This window comes from Drosophila arizonae, chromosome 4 (assembly GCF_054131065.1).
Source record: "Drosophila arizonae isolate 15081-1271.41 chromosome 4, UAZ_ARI_1.0, whole genome shotgun sequence".
NCBI lineage: Eukaryota > Metazoa > Arthropoda > Insecta > Diptera > Drosophilidae > Drosophila > Drosophila arizonae.
The window spans coordinates 11,370,886-11,387,602 of NC_142924.1; the positions used below are offsets into that span (position 1 = coordinate 11,370,886).

General features: G+C 39.2%; 1 protein-coding gene across 3 annotated transcripts in view; it reads right to left on the reverse strand.

Annotated features, from left to right (window-relative positions):
• Window positions 1–16,717, reverse strand: part of sls (sallimus) — an 80,652-nt gene that overhangs the window by 5,437 nt on the left and 58,498 nt on the right. For 2 of the 3 annotated variants that reach the window (XM_089466488.1, XM_089466489.1), the window contains 6 exons: window positions 16,427–16,651; window positions 7,771–15,852; window positions 1,773–7,136; window positions 1,480–1,521; window positions 1,166–1,417; window positions 86–1,054 (listed from right to left, as the gene is read on the reverse strand). In XM_089466488.1, coding sequence (XP_089322614.1) covers window positions 86–1,054; window positions 1,166–1,417; window positions 1,480–1,521; window positions 1,773–7,136; window positions 7,771–15,852; window positions 16,427–16,651 — 14,934 coding nt within the window. The remainder of the gene's footprint in view (window positions 1–85; window positions 1,055–1,165; window positions 1,418–1,479; window positions 1,522–1,772; window positions 7,137–7,770; window positions 15,853–16,426; window positions 16,652–16,717) is intronic. The other variant, XM_089466490.1, reaches the window with a different exon arrangement.

Below are 16,717 nucleotides of genomic sequence, written 5' to 3' on the forward strand. Positions count from 1 at the left end.
GAGATGGAGATGGTTTGTTTTAATTAATATTTGGGTAGATCATTGTATATCCAGTTTTCGCTGAACATGAAACAGATTAACTTACCTTCAATTGTAAGATAAGCAGTGGTTTCTACACTGCCCAATGGATTGACGGCCTTGACTGTGTACTCGCCCTTCTCCGACTTTTTGGGCGTTATCAGTGTTAGGGTGTGGAGGTCTTTGTCTGACTTGGCATTCTTGATGGGCTTGCCATCCTTGTACCACGTTACCTTTGGCGCTGGATTGCCTACAATTTGTGTCGATAGCACAACGCTTTCGCCCTCGCGTATAACCATATTGCGCAGGGGCTCCAGAATTTGTGGAGCCTCCTTGTCCGAAGTTCGTACCTTCAGTGTGATAGGCAGACGAGCTTCGCCTTCGCGATTTGTGGCAATCACTTCGTATACGCCCTCCTGTGATTTCTTAACCTTTGTAATATGCACCACACTACAATACATATGCATATCCGATTCGGTTACAATTCGAACATTCTTAATCTCTTCCTCGTCAATGTCTTCCCCATTGAAGGTCCAAACGATGTCAGGCTCGGGCACCGCAACAAGGCGGCACTCCAAGATTACATTGGTACCTTCATCGACATATTGAGCCTTGGGCTTGCGCGAGAATGTCGGCGGAATGCCCTCGAGAATATCGGCCATGGAAGACTCACGTGACATGCTTCTGCGCGAGAGTGCCGTGGCATCTGAGCCGTGATCCGACAACGGACTCTCGACAATTAACTCTGTTGTACTGGAAGTGAAGCCAGCGGCATTCTTGGCCACGCAAGTGAACTTGCCAGCGTCTTCGGGGAAGACTTCACGAATGATCAGTGTGGCCACATTGTCCTCATCGTAGAACATTTGGAAGTCTTGTGAGGGCTTTATAATGGCTGTCTCCCGGAACCAAGCGATTTGCGGTCGGGGATTGCCCTCGACCTTGCATTCGAATTGCACTGTATAACCGTCAGGCGTATGAATTGGTTGCAACTTTTCAATGAAACGCGGTGCAATCGGCTTGTCTTGCGGTCCAGGTCCTTAATAAACGCACAAATCACAATACATTAAGATAAGTGTTAATAACGTGACAGGACAATGTTAAAACCCCTTGTTAGACAACAACATTTCGGTTTACATATCATACTTACTTTCAAATACGGGTAGCTTATCGATCTTCTCGTGCAGCTTATTCTGCACGTATTGGGCGTACTCCGCGGGCTCCATAAGATATTGTGCTGGCACCCAACCTTCTTCCTCGGTAATGCTCTTCTTGACATACCACCACTCGGAGCTATGACGTCCAATGACCTGTACCTTTTCACCTTCTACCAAATTAATAGCTTCGTCGTTATCGGCAATGTAATTGCAGATAGAGTACATGATGTTCTCGACTTGAGATTCTGAAATAAAAGAAATGTTATTAAATATTTGCTAGGTGTATAAAATTGATAAAAATATTTACCATCCACATCCATTTCTCTGGTAATGTTAAGAGAAGCGCCATCTGTTCGATAGTAAAAATTTTATATTGTTATTCTATAATGTTATAATAAAAGCTATTCTTTGGTGAATTAGATATACATGTATGGTTGTTATGCGTTAGCTACTAACATTTATGTGTGTTGGGTCGTTTTACCTCATTTTTGATAAGCTATTGCCATATAAGCAGATGCACGATTTGAATTGAATGAGAAATTATTGCGGCCTGATATTTATATAAGTTTCTGAGTTTTAATATAAGCCAAAAGAACTTACCTTCATTGAACAGCTGTTGCACAACTTTACGCTTCTTTTTGAATGTTAGAGAATCTTCATCATACGTAATTGAATCACGTTTGGCATGTCGAAGGCCAATAAGGAATTGCTCTTCTTCTTCGTCTTGGACTGAATAATGTGGCTTGGGGTGTTTCTTAGGTTTCAGCTTGAAGTCAACCTCATCTGGTGGTAGCTCTTCAACCATGTACTCTTCAGGCTCCTCGACCTCGTCGATGGTATCTTCGTCGTCGTGGATTTCTTCAATTATTGGACCTTCTCCATCATCATAATCTTGCACAATTTTAATTCTAGCCTCATCACTGGCTTCAGAGTAGGTCTTCTTAATTGGTTTCTTAACTTTCACTTTACCAGACATTGACACTTCTTCTTCGGCATAAGAGTCAAGAGCAATATTAAACTCTTGGTCCACATCTTCTTTAGTCTTCGTGGACTTTGCCCGGAAAGTAACATTCTCGACATCAGAGAACTCTGGAATATCCACCTTCTTGCGACGTTTGAGCTTCTTAATAGTGTACTCTTGGTCTTCTTCGTCAGTGATTTGCAATTGTTTTGGTTTGGGCCTTTGGCTAACCACAAATTCTTCAACGTCATCGCCTTCTTCGTATTCTTCTTCCAGTCGCTTTATGGACAATTCCGCTCCAGCTTCATCGAGGGTTTGAGGCTTCACTGGTCGTTTCTTAAGAACTGTAGCTGCTTCTTCAACGCCTTCGGTAATAGTATGTGGCTTTTTGAATGAGAGACTGAATTCAGTTTCTTCGAGATCTTCAACAGTTGGCTCGAATGGCTTCTTTGGTTTCCTTCGTATTACAACTGCTTCTTCAACGACTTCCTCCTCTTCAATCTCAACTGGTCTCTCCTCAATAACAGTTTGCGTAAGTTGCAGCTCATCTGCAGCTTCTTCTGTTGGTTTTTGAGGCTTCTTCTTCTTCTTGAGCTGCACAGTTTGGTCGGATGTTTCCTCTGTAACCTTCTTTTCTGTTGGCAACTTAACATCTACTGAGAAGTCTTCTTCCTGTACTTCCTTTGGTGCCTTTGGCTTCAAAGTAACTTCAGCAACGACCTCCTCTTCTTCTTCAGGAGCTTTGGGTTTCTTAATTTTGAAAACGGCATCATCAACTGTTTCTTCCGGTGTTGGCTTTTCTGGCTTCTTAATTTCAACTTCCTCGACGACTTCCTCTTCGACAACTACTGGTTCGGGAGCAACTTCTTCTATTACCTTCACTGTCAGCTCTTCAGCAGCCTCCTCAATAGCCTTAGGCTTGGGTTTCTTCTTCGATACTTTTACTTCCTCCTGTACTTCTTCTGTCTTTGGTTTGGGTTTGAGTGTAACTTCGGCTTCAGGCTCTTCAGTCACTTCAGGAATCTTTGGCGTTTTCTTTGGCAATTGTACCTCTTGAATATCTTCAGTCTCTTCTTCTGCTGGAGCTTCAGGTTGGGTTTCCTTGACTGTGAACTGATACTCGGTGGGCTGCTCGACTGGTTTTTCCTCAGGCTTTTCTTCTGGTTTCTCCTCAATTTCTTCCACAATTTCAACTACCTCAGGCTCTGGAGCAGATTCCTCAGTCACAGTGACACTGAGCTCTGCAGCTGCTTCATCCTGTTTTACGGGTTTCTTCGTCTTCTTCTTAATTTTCGCCTCTTCTGTAACCTCTTCAACTGGTTGTTTTTGTTTTATTTCAAAAACGGCTTCAGGCTCTTCTACAACCTCAGGCTCAGTCTTCTTCTTCTTTTGAATAGTGAATTGCTCTTCCGGTAATTCCTCGACAGTTTCTTTTTGCTCTTGAACCTTTTTCTTCTTTGGAATTGTTACTTGTTCTTCTGACAATTCCTCGATAGTTTCTTTTCGTGCCTCAGATTCTTTAATGCTAAACTGATAGTCCTTCGGCTTTTCTTCAGGTACTGGTTCAGGAACTTCTTCTTCCACTGTTTCGATTTCCTCAATCTCCTGAACAAGCTCTTGTGGCTCAGAAACCTCGTCAATAACAGTTATCTTTAGCTCAGCAGCTTCCTCTTCTGTTGGGATTTCGGGTACAATAGTAACACTTTGGACAGCCTCCACATCATCCACCGATGTTGGAGCAGGAATGCTTACTTGAGCCTCAGGCTCTTCTGTTACCGCTGGTTTTGGCTTCTTCTTGCGGTGAACCTTAACACTCTCTTCGAGAACTTCCTCGACAACTTCACGGGGTGTTTCTTCAATCACTCTGACTTTAAGCTCTTCGAAGGTTTCTGGTTCTTCAGTTATAGGCTCTTCAACTAATTGCTCTTCTGATGGTACTTTCTCTATAGGCTTTTCAACAACTGATTCTTTCACACCTATTTTATATGATTTGTGTTCAACAGTAGGTGCCGTTTCTTCGATTTGGGGCTCTTCTACCAAGGGCTCTTCAACTACTATCTCTTCAGCGGGCTTTTCAGCTTCAGTTTCCTTCACACCAATTTCATACGACTTATATTCAACAGTAGGAACAGTCTCTTTAATTTCTTCCACAACTTCCTCAATTTCTTCCACGACAGGAACTTCTTGTGGTGTTTCTTCCGTGATTTGGATCTTTAATTCTTCTGCTGCAACCTCCTTGACCTTCTTTTTAGGTTTCTTTGTCTTGATTTCTGCTACCTCGGTAACCTCTTCCACAGGTTTGCTTTCCTTAAGCACAAACTCGGCTTCCGGTTCTTCGGTAGCAGCAATGGAAGGCTTTGCCTTTTTAACAGTAAATTCGGCTGCAGTTGGTTCTTCTGGCTGTTCAATTTGTGAATCAGATACTCGAATTGTATATTCCTTTGGTGTTTCTTCAACTGGAACAGTTTCTTTTTCAACAATTTCAATTTGCTGTTCTTCAACTACAATTTCTTTTGGAGCTACCACTTCTTCAACAACCTTTACATCCTGAGTTATAGCCTCTTCAGTTTTCTTTGGCTTCTTTGTTTTCTTTGGTTTTATTTCAGCTTCCACATGACTCTCTTCAGTCGGCTTTGGTTCTGTGAGGACAAACGCGGCCTCGACTTGTTCAGGTTGCTTTGGCAGTGGAATAAATGTTACTTCGTCAGGAACATCTTCGGTAGGCTGCTCTTCCTGCTGGATTACTTTTTCCGCTTCTGATTCCTTAATGGAAATTTCATAAGAGTCAAACTTCTCTTCTACTTTCGGAGCTGGCTTTTTCAACTTTTCTTTTGGTTTTTCCTCAATTACTTCTGCCGGTTTTATTTGAGGAGCTTCAGTTTCAGTGACTTGGAATTCGAAAGATTTTGGTTGTGATTCTTCAACCTTTTCTTCTTCTTCCACAACCACGATGTCTTCTTCTCTTTGCTCCTCAGGTTGAGCTTCCACAATGTTCACTACATCTTCGACAACCTCCACTGACTTTTCAACTGGCTTCTTTTTCGACTTCTTCTTTACAACGACTTCAGTTTCCTCAGGTTGTGGTTCAGTTATCTTTAATTCGACTTCGAATTCTTCATTTTCTGGCTGAGGCTTCTGAACGGGTAGCACAACCTCGGCAATTGCCTCTTCGGGTTCAGGCTGTATTTGTTGTGGCTCCTGTAGAGTGACTTTGAACTCTTCTGGCTGTTCCGGCTTAGGCTTCTTCTTCCTGGTCACAACCTTTTCTTCCACTATTTCCTCAGTGGTTATTTCCTTTTCGTCAAAGTCAATCACCTTAACTTGATGTTCCTTTGGCACTTCTTCGGGTTCCAGGACAGTTGTGGTGATTCTGTACTCCACTGGTATATCTTCAGGAGCTTCAGTTGGCTGTGGCAGCTCCTCGACGATATCAACTTCAGCTTTTGGAGCTTCTTTCGGTTTCTTTTGTTTCACTTTTACTTCTTTGGGCTTTTCGACATCTTCGAGCTTCTCAGCAATGGCTTCTTCTTCCCTAACTGATATTTCAAATTCTGGCTGTTGCTCTTCTGTTACTTCCTCCTCCTGTTGTTGTTTGGGCTTCGGCTTTGATTTCTTCGTCTTCTTGACTTCATCTTGAGGTGTGACTACCTTCTCTTCTGGCGTGGGCTCCGTTACCGTTGCCTCTGCAATAGTATCTTCAACTACTGGCTCCTCAACAGTCTTCTTGAATGGTTTCAACTTCACTTGAGAATCAGTTTCTTCAGGCGCTTCACTTTCGGGCTTGCGGAACTTAATTTCAGTTTCGGGAACTTCTTCTTCTTCTTTGGGCTTTCCAGGTACGATTTCTGTAATAATCGTTTCCGGTTCAGGCTTTGTTTTTTCCTTGGGCTTATATTTGGTTTTACTGGGCTTCTTCTGCTTTTCTGGTTTCTCCGGCTGATCGACTTGTTCAAGTTCTTCTGGAACGTATTCAGGTTGCTCATAATCAATGGGCTCAAATGGTTCAACCTGTATATCCTGTTCCCTTGGCACCTTTGGTTGCTCCACGACTGTAACCTCGGCCTTTTCTTTAGGTTTTGCTTCAAATTCTTCTTCAGCTTCCTTGGGCTTTTGTGGTATCTTTTTCAGTGTAACATTTTCTGGAGATTCTTCTTCTTTCGGTTTCTTCTTACCCTTGCCAATCTTAAGCTTTGCATCTTCGGGACTTTCTTCTGGTTTTGGCACCTTTTCAGGTTTTTGGTAAGGTTGCTTTTCTTCAGGTTCCTCCTCGCTACTAACATACTTTTCATACTTTTCAAGCTCAACCTTCTCCAAGTCATCCTTTATTTTCCTAATCTTCTTGGTCTTGTGTGGCTTGAACTTAAGTAGGTTTTCTGCTTCTTCAATATTGCGAGAAAGGTCACCATTCTGCTTAACTGCGCCAATATGGCTTAGCTTTGGTATGAGTGGTGCTGGCGGGTACTCAACCATAACCATGCGAGTTTTAAGTCTGAATTTGGGAAGCTGTACAGTTTGTTCTTCTGCTGGTTTTTCCTTGCGTTTTCCCGGCTTTAGCTTCACCGTCTTCGGTACTTCAGTGGCCTCAACGATTGTGACCTTTGTTGGCTTCTGCTCTTTTCTTTCAATTTTCATTGGTTCGAGACTAGCAAACTCTGGCTTCAGTTTCTTGGGAACATCGAAATCGATCTTCTCATATTTCTCCAATTCCGTTTTCTCGATTTCTTGCTCAAGCAGTTTTTGTATTAATTCGTCGTGCTCATTAGTCTTCTTTTTCACCACCTTCTTTTTCTTAGTCTTTGGCTTTGTGACATCCTCCACAGTGCTTTCAGTAGTCGGCCTCTCATCCTCCTCTTCTTCTTCGACGATTGGTTGAGACTCTTCGATTTCGGCAACCTCATCGATCACTCTAACTTCCAAAATTTTCTCAGGCTGCTCTTCTTTTTCTTCAGGCTCTTCATCAATTATGCTTATGTTATAATCCTTATAAGCCTCGGGTGCTTCACCTGTTATAGAAATTTGTATTTTAAGTAATATACAATTCTTATAGCTACATAATGAATCCGTGCATTGCCTTCGCGGAAGAATGCAAGCAAATCGTTGAGCTTGATCAATATTTAAATATTTACAGCAGTTTTACGAAAATAATAGAACGCTGTCCAATATAAAATAAACTTCCTAGATGTATTAAAAACTTAACATATAAGTATTTGGAACAGTTAGTCATTTTATAAATATAAATGGAATACAGTTTAGAGAAGGCAAACAAGAATCTTAGTAGATTTTTTTTTTAATATAAGAGCATGCATTTGGGTGTTATAATATATTGGATAAGTGTGTTTATGTGGGTATAAATAATAAAATATATTTTTAGCTGAGTCTACTCAAATTAAAGAGCAGAGAATCAGAATCAGCAGAAAAGGGAGGGAGAGCAAAAAAGATTAAGAGAATAAAGAGAAAGAAAGTGAGGGGAACAGATAGAGAGAGAGACAAAGAGAATAAAACAAAGGAAGGTATAGGCGCGAAATGGTGGAAGTCAACGTTGGAATAAACAATAGGCAAAAGACACAGACAAAGGAGCAGGTGCTGCGTGTGCGGTGGAAGTTTGAAGCCTCAATAAACTCTCAGCTAATAACTTACTTGTTTCAACGCTTTTTACTGTGTCTGGCTTAGCTTTCTTATGCTTAACTGTTTTTTGAACTGTATCTTTAGTGTCATCTTGAGTAGGTATTTCATCTTGTGCGCTTGGTGTAATTTGTGCAGTGGCTGTGTCCTCGGGGTGTGCGATTTGAGTAGTTGTGTCTTCAGTAATTTCTGATGTCTCAGGAATAGTATCTTCTGTTGGTTCGTCTTGTCTTTGTTCGACTACATCAACTAATTTTGTTTTGGTTGTCTTGGTCTTTTTAGGTTTGGTTGAATCAACAGCTGCTAATGGTGTTTCAGGCTCGCTAGACTTAACTTCTTCTGCAGAGATTTCAATAGGGGATTTGTCTTTCGGCTTTTCAGGCATTTCAACTTTTTCATAAACCTCTTTTTCAGTCTTTGGTATTTCTTCCTCTATCAGTTTCTTAACATAATCATCTAAGTCATCTTTCTTTACTTTCTTTACAATCTTCTTTGGCTTAGGTTTGGGCTTTGGTTTGTCTTCAAATATCTCATCTGGTTTAGTTTCAATAACCTCTGGCGTGATTTCAGGTTCTTCGTCGACGATTACAGTTACGGTATCAGTATTTTCGCTTTCGACTGTTGTTATTTTAAAGGTGGTGTCTTCTTTAGGACCCTTTTTCTTCAATACTCGCTTAGTAGTTTTCTCTTGAACTGGGAGACCCTCTTCAGTGATTGTTTCAGTGTATTGTACTTCCTCTGGTTGAACCTCTACTACTTCAACCACGTTAGGCTCATCCATCACATCCTCTTCGATAACCTTAATTTCGGCTAATGGCTCTGGCAAAGATTCTTCTTCCTTTGGTGACTGTTGCGGCTTAGACTTTTTGTCCTTCTTTCGCTTTTCGGTCGGTGATTCCTCTACCACTCCAATATCTGTAGTTTCGGTAAGTTTTTCTTTGGGTAATGGCTCAAACTCAATTTTTTCGAATTTTTCTAATTCAGTTTTAGGAGTTTCCATGTCAATAAGCTTCTGTATATAGTCATGTATATCATCTTTTTTCACTTTCTTGGTTTTCTTTTTCGGCGCCTTAGGCTTTTCGTCTTCTTTTTGTTCTACAGGCTCATACTCTACAATCGTAATCTCTGCATCAGGCTGGTCATCAGTCACTACCTCAATAATTTCAATGATTTCCTCATTTTCACCTTTTGGACGTTTAATCTTCCGCTTTGTTGTAACGACCTTATGGACCTCGCCAGCATCATCTGTGGTTTCATCCGCTTTCGTTTCACTTTCAATTATTTCTACAACTGATGGAAGATCTTCCAGTTGAATGAAGCTTTCTTTTACAGAGATTTCGTAGGCTGATTCGTCTGGTTGATCGTTTTGTTTCTCTCTTATCTTCTTTGGCTTCCTTTCTGTTTTCTCCTCAGGTTTAGGTTCTTCTTCCGAGAGAGTAACACTATATTGCTTTACATCCTCCTCTTCAATATCTGTCTCCTTTGGTATAGGCTCCAAAGCTTCAACGACTATTTCTTCCTGAGGTTGTTCTTCAGAAACCTTAACCTTTTGCTTAGAAGGCTTCTTTTTCTTCCGCGGCTCTATTACCTCTTCTGATATTTCATGTTCCTTATCTGACTCGACGATTGGTATTGTTTCTTCTACATCCATGGTAAACTCTTCAATTGGCGTTTCCTCCGGAAGACTTTCAACAATTTCTACTGTATCAGCGGGTGTTGCTTTTTCTTCTAATAATGGCAATTTTTCCTTCTTCTTAACTTTCTTTGGCTTTTCAGAAACCTGCTCAGGAACTGTTTCTTCAGTAACATCAACAACATATGTTGGCTCATCCTTTGGTATATCTTCTTCAATAACTGTTCTGATGAAATCATCAACGTCATTCTTTTTCACTTTCTTGGTACGTTTTTGCTTGACAGCTACTTCGTGCTGATCCTCAGGTTCGTTGGGACTGGAAGTTACGATAGTAATTTCAGATTCACCAGTATCCTTATCCTGTACAACTGTTATGTCATGAATGATCTCTGCTGGTCCCTTTTTGTGTTTTATTTTCTTTGTTTTTACTTCCTTTACTTTAATCTCTCCTTCCTCATCAGGAATCGGTTTATTTTCGACAAATTCCTCTAGAACTGTAATTTCGAAAGATTCTTCTTTTGGTTTTGGCGCAGCAAATTCTTTAACCGTAACCATCGCCAGAGATTCGTCTTGTGGAGTTTCTAATGGTTGTATTATATCTTCCGGACCTCCAGTTACTAATTTTTCAGGGATATCTGGAACTTCATCTTCTGTGATCTTAATCTTCTTCATAGGCTTCTTCTTTTTCATTATAACAGGTTCATCGAAATCTATTTTTTCGTATTTCTCCAACTCAGATTTTGGAATATCCTGTTCTATAAGCTTTTGTATATAATCGTGTATGTCATCCTTGGGAACCTTTTTAGTCTTCTTGACCTTTTTCGGCTTTTCTACTGGAAGAGTTTCTTCAATTTCTTTTTCAGCTTCTTCAGTAGTTACTGAAACTTCATATACAGGTATACCATCCTTTTCAGTCTCGACAATTTCTATTATCTCTTCTTTGGGTCCAACTTGCTTTCTGATCTTTCGTTTATTAACAACCTTCTTAGTTGTTTCGCCAAGGTCGTCAATTTCTTCAACTACTTCCGGCTTAGTTTCGATTTCTTCTACTTGGAAAACGGGTCCCTCTGCTACCTGCTCATCCTCTGATTCCAAAATAATAATTTCAGAATCTGGCAGTTCAGTCACCTCTGCTTCGTCAACTGAAGACATTTTTACAAGATAGTTGGGATGTTTATCATCGCCAATTTCTTCAACAGGCTTTGACTTAATCTGCTTCTTCGGTTTACTAGGTTTCTTTTCTTCAGTGAGAACCGACTCAGTAACATCTACAGTATAATCAGTTAATTCTTCTGGCGTTGCACGCTCCACATTATCAGGTTGATCCGGCACATCACCTTCAGGTCTTTCAAACTTTTCAGGTAAATTTTCTTCTTCGCTATATTTATATTCCTTTGGAGATTTTTTAGTCTTCTTCTTCTTCTCTTCGATGATCTCCTTGACGTCTTCTTCAAGTGTTTCGACAGGTATTTGTTGTACAAAATCGTCAATTACGTTGATAACATACTCCTGTATGTCCTCCTTCTTTAGCTTTTTAGTTTTCTTTATTACTTTCTGTTCAACAATTGTCGATTCTTCAGTAACAGATGGTTCAATTTCTGTTACCTCAACGACTGTCACTTCTGCCATGGGTTGATCATCGCTAGTAGTTTCTGTTATCTCAAAGACGCTTTGCTTGGAACCCTTTCTATGAGTGACCTTACGCTTCTTCACAGTAACTTCTTTCACAACACCATCTTCTGAAGGCTGTTGTATAACTTCAGTGGTTTCAGCTATTTCATCTAAGACTATTGGAGCTTTCTCAACCTTTTTCTTTTTCTGCGGTTTTTCTTTCTTAGCTTTTGTTGTCGGTTCGTCATTTATGTCTTCAATGGTCTGAGTTGGTTCTATGATTTCGTCTAGTACATTTACTAAGTATTTGTTTGCCTCATCATTCGCCAAAGGTAAATCTTCAGGCTTTTCTGATATAACAGATTCCTTATCTTCTTCTGTGACCTCAGGCTCTATTTCAGAAACATCGTATTCATGAACAGTTACGGGCAGACCATCAATTATTTCCACCTTTTTATGATGGGTTTTTACTTTTTTCTTTGGCTTGGGTTTTGTTTCCATTTCCGTGGGCTCATATTGCTCTAAATCCGTCTTGGTAATTTCTTGTTCGATAAGCTCTTGAATGTATTTATCTAAGTCATCCTTTACAGCCTTCTTCTTTTTCAACTTCTTAACTACCTTAGCTGGCTGCTCTTCACTTATCTGAGCTTCTTCTTCTACAGGTATCTCAGTAGTTGTTACTTCAATATCGGCGTCTGGCTTATTTTCTTGATAAGTTTCGGTTATCTCAATCAAATACTCTTTGGGTCCTTCTTTTTTCTTGAGTCTCTTTGTCGTTTTAACCTGCTTAACTTCTTCTCCTTCTTCATTTACAATGTCTTCAATTGTAGTTTCAGGAGCAAGCTCTTCAATACGAATAGTGTGATCTTCGGGCTTTTTACTGGATTTTTTAGGCTTTGTTGTCTTTGTTTTTATTTTAGCAGTCTTATCTTCAGTAATCTCTTCCACAGAATCTTCTGGAATTTCTTCAGCTTGAGTAACTTTGTTAAAGTCTCCTTCAGGAATTTCCTTGACTTGGGTTATATCCTTAAACTGTTCTATCGGTTCAATAAACTCTTCCACGACATTTATTACATAACTTTCAACGTCTTCGCGCTTCAATTTCTTTGGCAATTTGATTGGCTTAGGTTTTGATGGACCCTTAACTGATTGGCTTGGCTTTTCATCTTCTGTAATATCAACGATTGTGACTTCAGCCAAGGGCTCTTCACTAGTAGATGTCTCGGTTATTTCAAAAACGTGTTCCTTTGGACCTTGCTTGCGAATGATCTTACGCTTCTTTACTAGAACTTCTTTAGTAGCACCACCGTCTTCAACAAGCTTTGTAATTTCAACAGTTTCCGCTATATCTTCAATGCTAACAGGTTCTTGATCGACCAGAGACACCTTCAATTTCTTTTCTTTCTTCGGCTTACGTTTTGGCTGTTCTTCAGTTGACTTAACTTCCAAATCTTCTGGCTGTGATTCTGGGATATCCTCCTCCACTAATTCAATAACGGCTTCTGGAATTGGTTTCGTATCTTCTGGTTCGAACTCTTGAATGGTAAATTCATGAATTGTATGTGGCACCCCATCAACTATTTCGGTGATTTTCTTATGATGTTTCTTTATCTTTTTCGGTTTTTTAGTCTCTGGAGATGACTCTATTTGTGCTGTCTCATATACTTCCAGTTCTGTTTTTGGGACTTCTTCCTCTATCAACTTCTGAATGTAATTATCTAAATTTTCAGTTTTGGGCTTCTTTTTCTTTACAACCTTGACTTTGTGATCTTTCGGGGCTTCAGTTTCTGATTCAGGTAATACTTCAGTAGTCTGAATAACAAGTTCTGCTTCGGGATTGTTTTCCTCGTAAGTTTCAACAACTTCGATTAGGTATTCCTTTGGACCATCCTTCTTCTTTAGTCTTCGCTTTGTTATAGTGCGCTCTACCTCCTCTCCTTGCTCATTGATAACTTCTTCGGTTGTAGTTTCAGGAGCAAATTCCTCAACACGAACTGTGTGTTCGGATATCGGAGCAGGCGTTGTTGTCTCAGGCTTCTTCTTGGGTACTTTTTTCTTCGGCTTCGGCGCACTTTCTGTTATTTCAACTGAATAATCATCGAAGGATTGTATCTGCGGTATTTCTTCATCCTCATCAATAGGAGGCTTCTCTTGTTCTGTAGTGTCTTCGATCTGCACTGGCTGTTCTTCAATGATAGTAACTTTCTTTGGTTTAGTTGATTTTTTCTTTTTATCCCGCGACTTTGTTGATGGACTGTCAATCTGTGCGTCTTCAGGCTTAAATTCATCTTCGCCAATATCGTCAACAACAGTAGTTTTGAAAGATGTGATATCATCCTCCTCTATAGGCTTCATTTCTTCCGCAGTGGGTATCTCTTCAGAAATGCGGTTAAGTAGTTCTGTTGGCACTTCATCTACAACCTTGACAATATACTCCTTGAGCTTATCTTTTTTCACCTTTTTGATAATCTTCTTTGGTGTTTCTGGTTTGTCTTCAATAGGTACATCAGAAGTTTCTTCAATGAATTCAGTAGTTATAACTGTAACCTTTGCTTCTTCAAGATCATCTGGCTCTAGGGTTTCCACGATTTCGATTTCGTAGTGCTTGGAGCCCTTCCTTGTTTTCACCTTGCGCCGCTTAACTATTTTTGGTTCCGGCTTGTTAACTTCTTGAAGATACTCAGGAGTTGTCTCAATTTGTTCCTCCAAAACTACAATTGGTAGAGTCTCACCAATGTCTGTTATAATGTCGTCCACATCGAGTGTAATAGTGTCAGTTGTCTCTTCAACAATTTTTTGAGCATCTGGTTGTGTATCAATCGTGCTGATTGTGTATTCATCGTGTTCAATAACAGTTTCTGGCTCACTTGTAGTTTCTACTTCGACTTTAGTCTCTGGCTTCGGTTTTTTGACCTTCGGCTTCTTTACCGGCTCGTCCTGTGTAATATCCACTTCAAAAGTCTCACCTTCATCGATAGGGACCTTTTGTTGTTTCGATTTATGTTTCTTTGGTTTCTTTGGTTTTGCATCAATATCAATTTTTTCATACTTCTCAAGCTCAGTTGTTGGAATCTCTGCATTTATCAGCTGCTGTATATACGCATCTAGATCATCCTTTTTCATTTTTCTGGTCCGTTTCTTAGGCTTCTCAACTATCTTTTCAGTATCAGTTTGAATTTCAGATTCATGAGATGTAATAATAACCTCGTATAATGGTTCCTCGCCGGAGGACGTAAGAGTTTCTACAATTTCAATAATCTCTTCTTTGTCTCCATGCTTATGCAAAATTTTACGTTTTGGAGTCTTTTTAGGCACATTCTCATCAGAGGTCTCTTCAGGTTCCAGTTCAGTTAGTTTAACTTCATAGAAATCAGCGATTGCAGTTTCATAGAATGTTTGAGCGGGCTCCTCTTTAAGATCTGCTACAAACTCATCCAATTCTTCTTTGTTCATACGTTTTACTTTCTTCTTAAGTATTTTCATTTTATTTGGCTGGTCTTCTTTAAGTTCAGAACTGGTCACAGTTACTTCATACAGCTTATCATTGTCATCACTTGTAGGAACTTCGACAATCTCAATTATATTTTCTTCAAATTCAGTTTTAAGTTTTAGCTTACGTTTTTTCTTAGCTTCTTTTACGGGTTGTACAACATTTTCACTTGTCTCATCTTTCACTTCTTGAGGCTCCAATTCAATTACTTCAAATTTGAAGGCAGGTTGGCTTTCATTCTCCTCAGTGTCCTCATCATTTAATTTAGGACTAAAACTGATGTTATCATCAGACTCTGTGGATGGCTTAGTCTTTTTGCTCGGCTTCTTTTGTTTGGGCTTTTCTGTTGTTTTCTCATTTGTTTCTTCAATACTCTCATCAAATATGACTGGTTTCAATTCGACGGTTTCAGTTGATTCGGTAGTTTCTGGAACTTGACCCTTTCCGATTTTCAACTTCTTCGGTTTTTCATCCTTTTCCTTTGTGTCCTTTTTACCGCGTTGGTATTTTGGTTTGTCTGACTGATCATCTAATGGCTCCTTCTTATCATCAAATGTTTCAGTATCTAATTCTTCCAGTTCGGCTTTTACAGGCTTGGTATGCTTGAATTTCTTTGGCCGTTTCTTCAATACTTCTTCCGCTTCTTCTACATTCCGCGATAGTTCGCCTTTATCTTGAATAGTTTCTATTTCAGTAACTATATACGGGAAGCAGTATGGTGAGTAAGGTATAAATCTTATCCAGCTCTTGAGTTTCTTATTCTTAAAGGATGCTTCGTTTAATTTCTTTATCTTTTCTTCTTGTGGACGTTGTTTCGGAGTTTTGAGCTTGAGCATTTGGGGAAACTCGACCACAGAACTTATTTCAACCATCTTAGGTTTCTTAACTTCTATTTTCTCAATTTTCATTGCAGTTAATTTCATAGGTTTAATAGACGAATCTCTGCGAGCCCTTTGTGGATGTTCCATTTCCGTACGTACATACGGTTGCAAGACGGTTTTTGGTATTTCCTGATGGATTAAGAACTGTATATAATCATCCATCTCATCGCGTTTTGATGTGGCGACCTTTTTCTTCTTTGGCTTATCTTTTTTCTTACTTGGCTCCGTAGCCTGTTCTTCATTAGCAGTTTTTTCAACCTCAACTTCTTCTAATTTTTCAGCCTTTGGCTTACGCTTCGGCTTAATCTCGTCAACAGGCTCCCCAGAACCTCCCTCATCTTCCCCTGTCTCGTCAATCTGTTCGAATTGATCTAATTGTGTCTTTTTCTGTTTTGGTTTCTTAATTTTTGTCGGTGTTTGTTCGGTGTTATCTGCACTTGCATCTTCGGGTTCTGTGATAGTGTACTCTTTGTTGTATTGGTCTGTTTGAGAAAAAATTATGTGTTTGTGTGTTAGCACTAAACTAATTTGTTAAGATTATATTTGCATTTTATATAATGCGTTAAAACACATTAACTTTGTAGTTCAAAAAGTTAAGTGTTTAAGATGCTTGTATATAATGTTAACTAAATTGTTGATCACTGTATGTAATGTACGTTTTATGTTTGTTTTATTTTTTAAGTGTACAAATACAACCTCAATATATATGTATATATATATATCGTACTAGAATACTTATGTAATAATGTGAAAGTGTTCTAGTCAATCTTGTTAGTAAATATATAGTACCAAAAGTTTTCAAACAGAATTTTGTGTTCTTGTGTTTATATTTTGTTTGTGTTACTAAATTGGAAGCTACTTTGCTTTCATTTGCTTTGAAACATTTCAATCGCAATTAATTTCGTAACCTATCGAACACGTATTTGTGATTTATATTTATTATTGTTTTTTTTTTTCTTTTTTTTCTAGTATATGATTTAGGCAGAAAAATACGTAGCCACGAAATATGCATGTATTTGTATTTATGTGTTATAGAAAATATGTAAAGAAAATCACCTGTAGGCTCGTTGACTTCAACAATTTCAATGTTTGGTTGTGTGGTGTCTTCCAATATGGGTTCAGTGTCACTGAGTACTTCCTCAACAACGATGCCTTCCTCTTGAGAAATTCTCTTACTTTCTGTTTGAATTGTGGTTTCTCCATCTTCGTTTTGTACAGACTTAAATGTTGTTATGTAAGTTGGGTGTTCCGTTTCAGTGTGTTCGGGTTGTTGTTTCTCCGCTGTGTTTATGTTAGAATGTTTTTTTATTTTTTATTTATTTATTTATTTATTTATTTTTTTTTAAT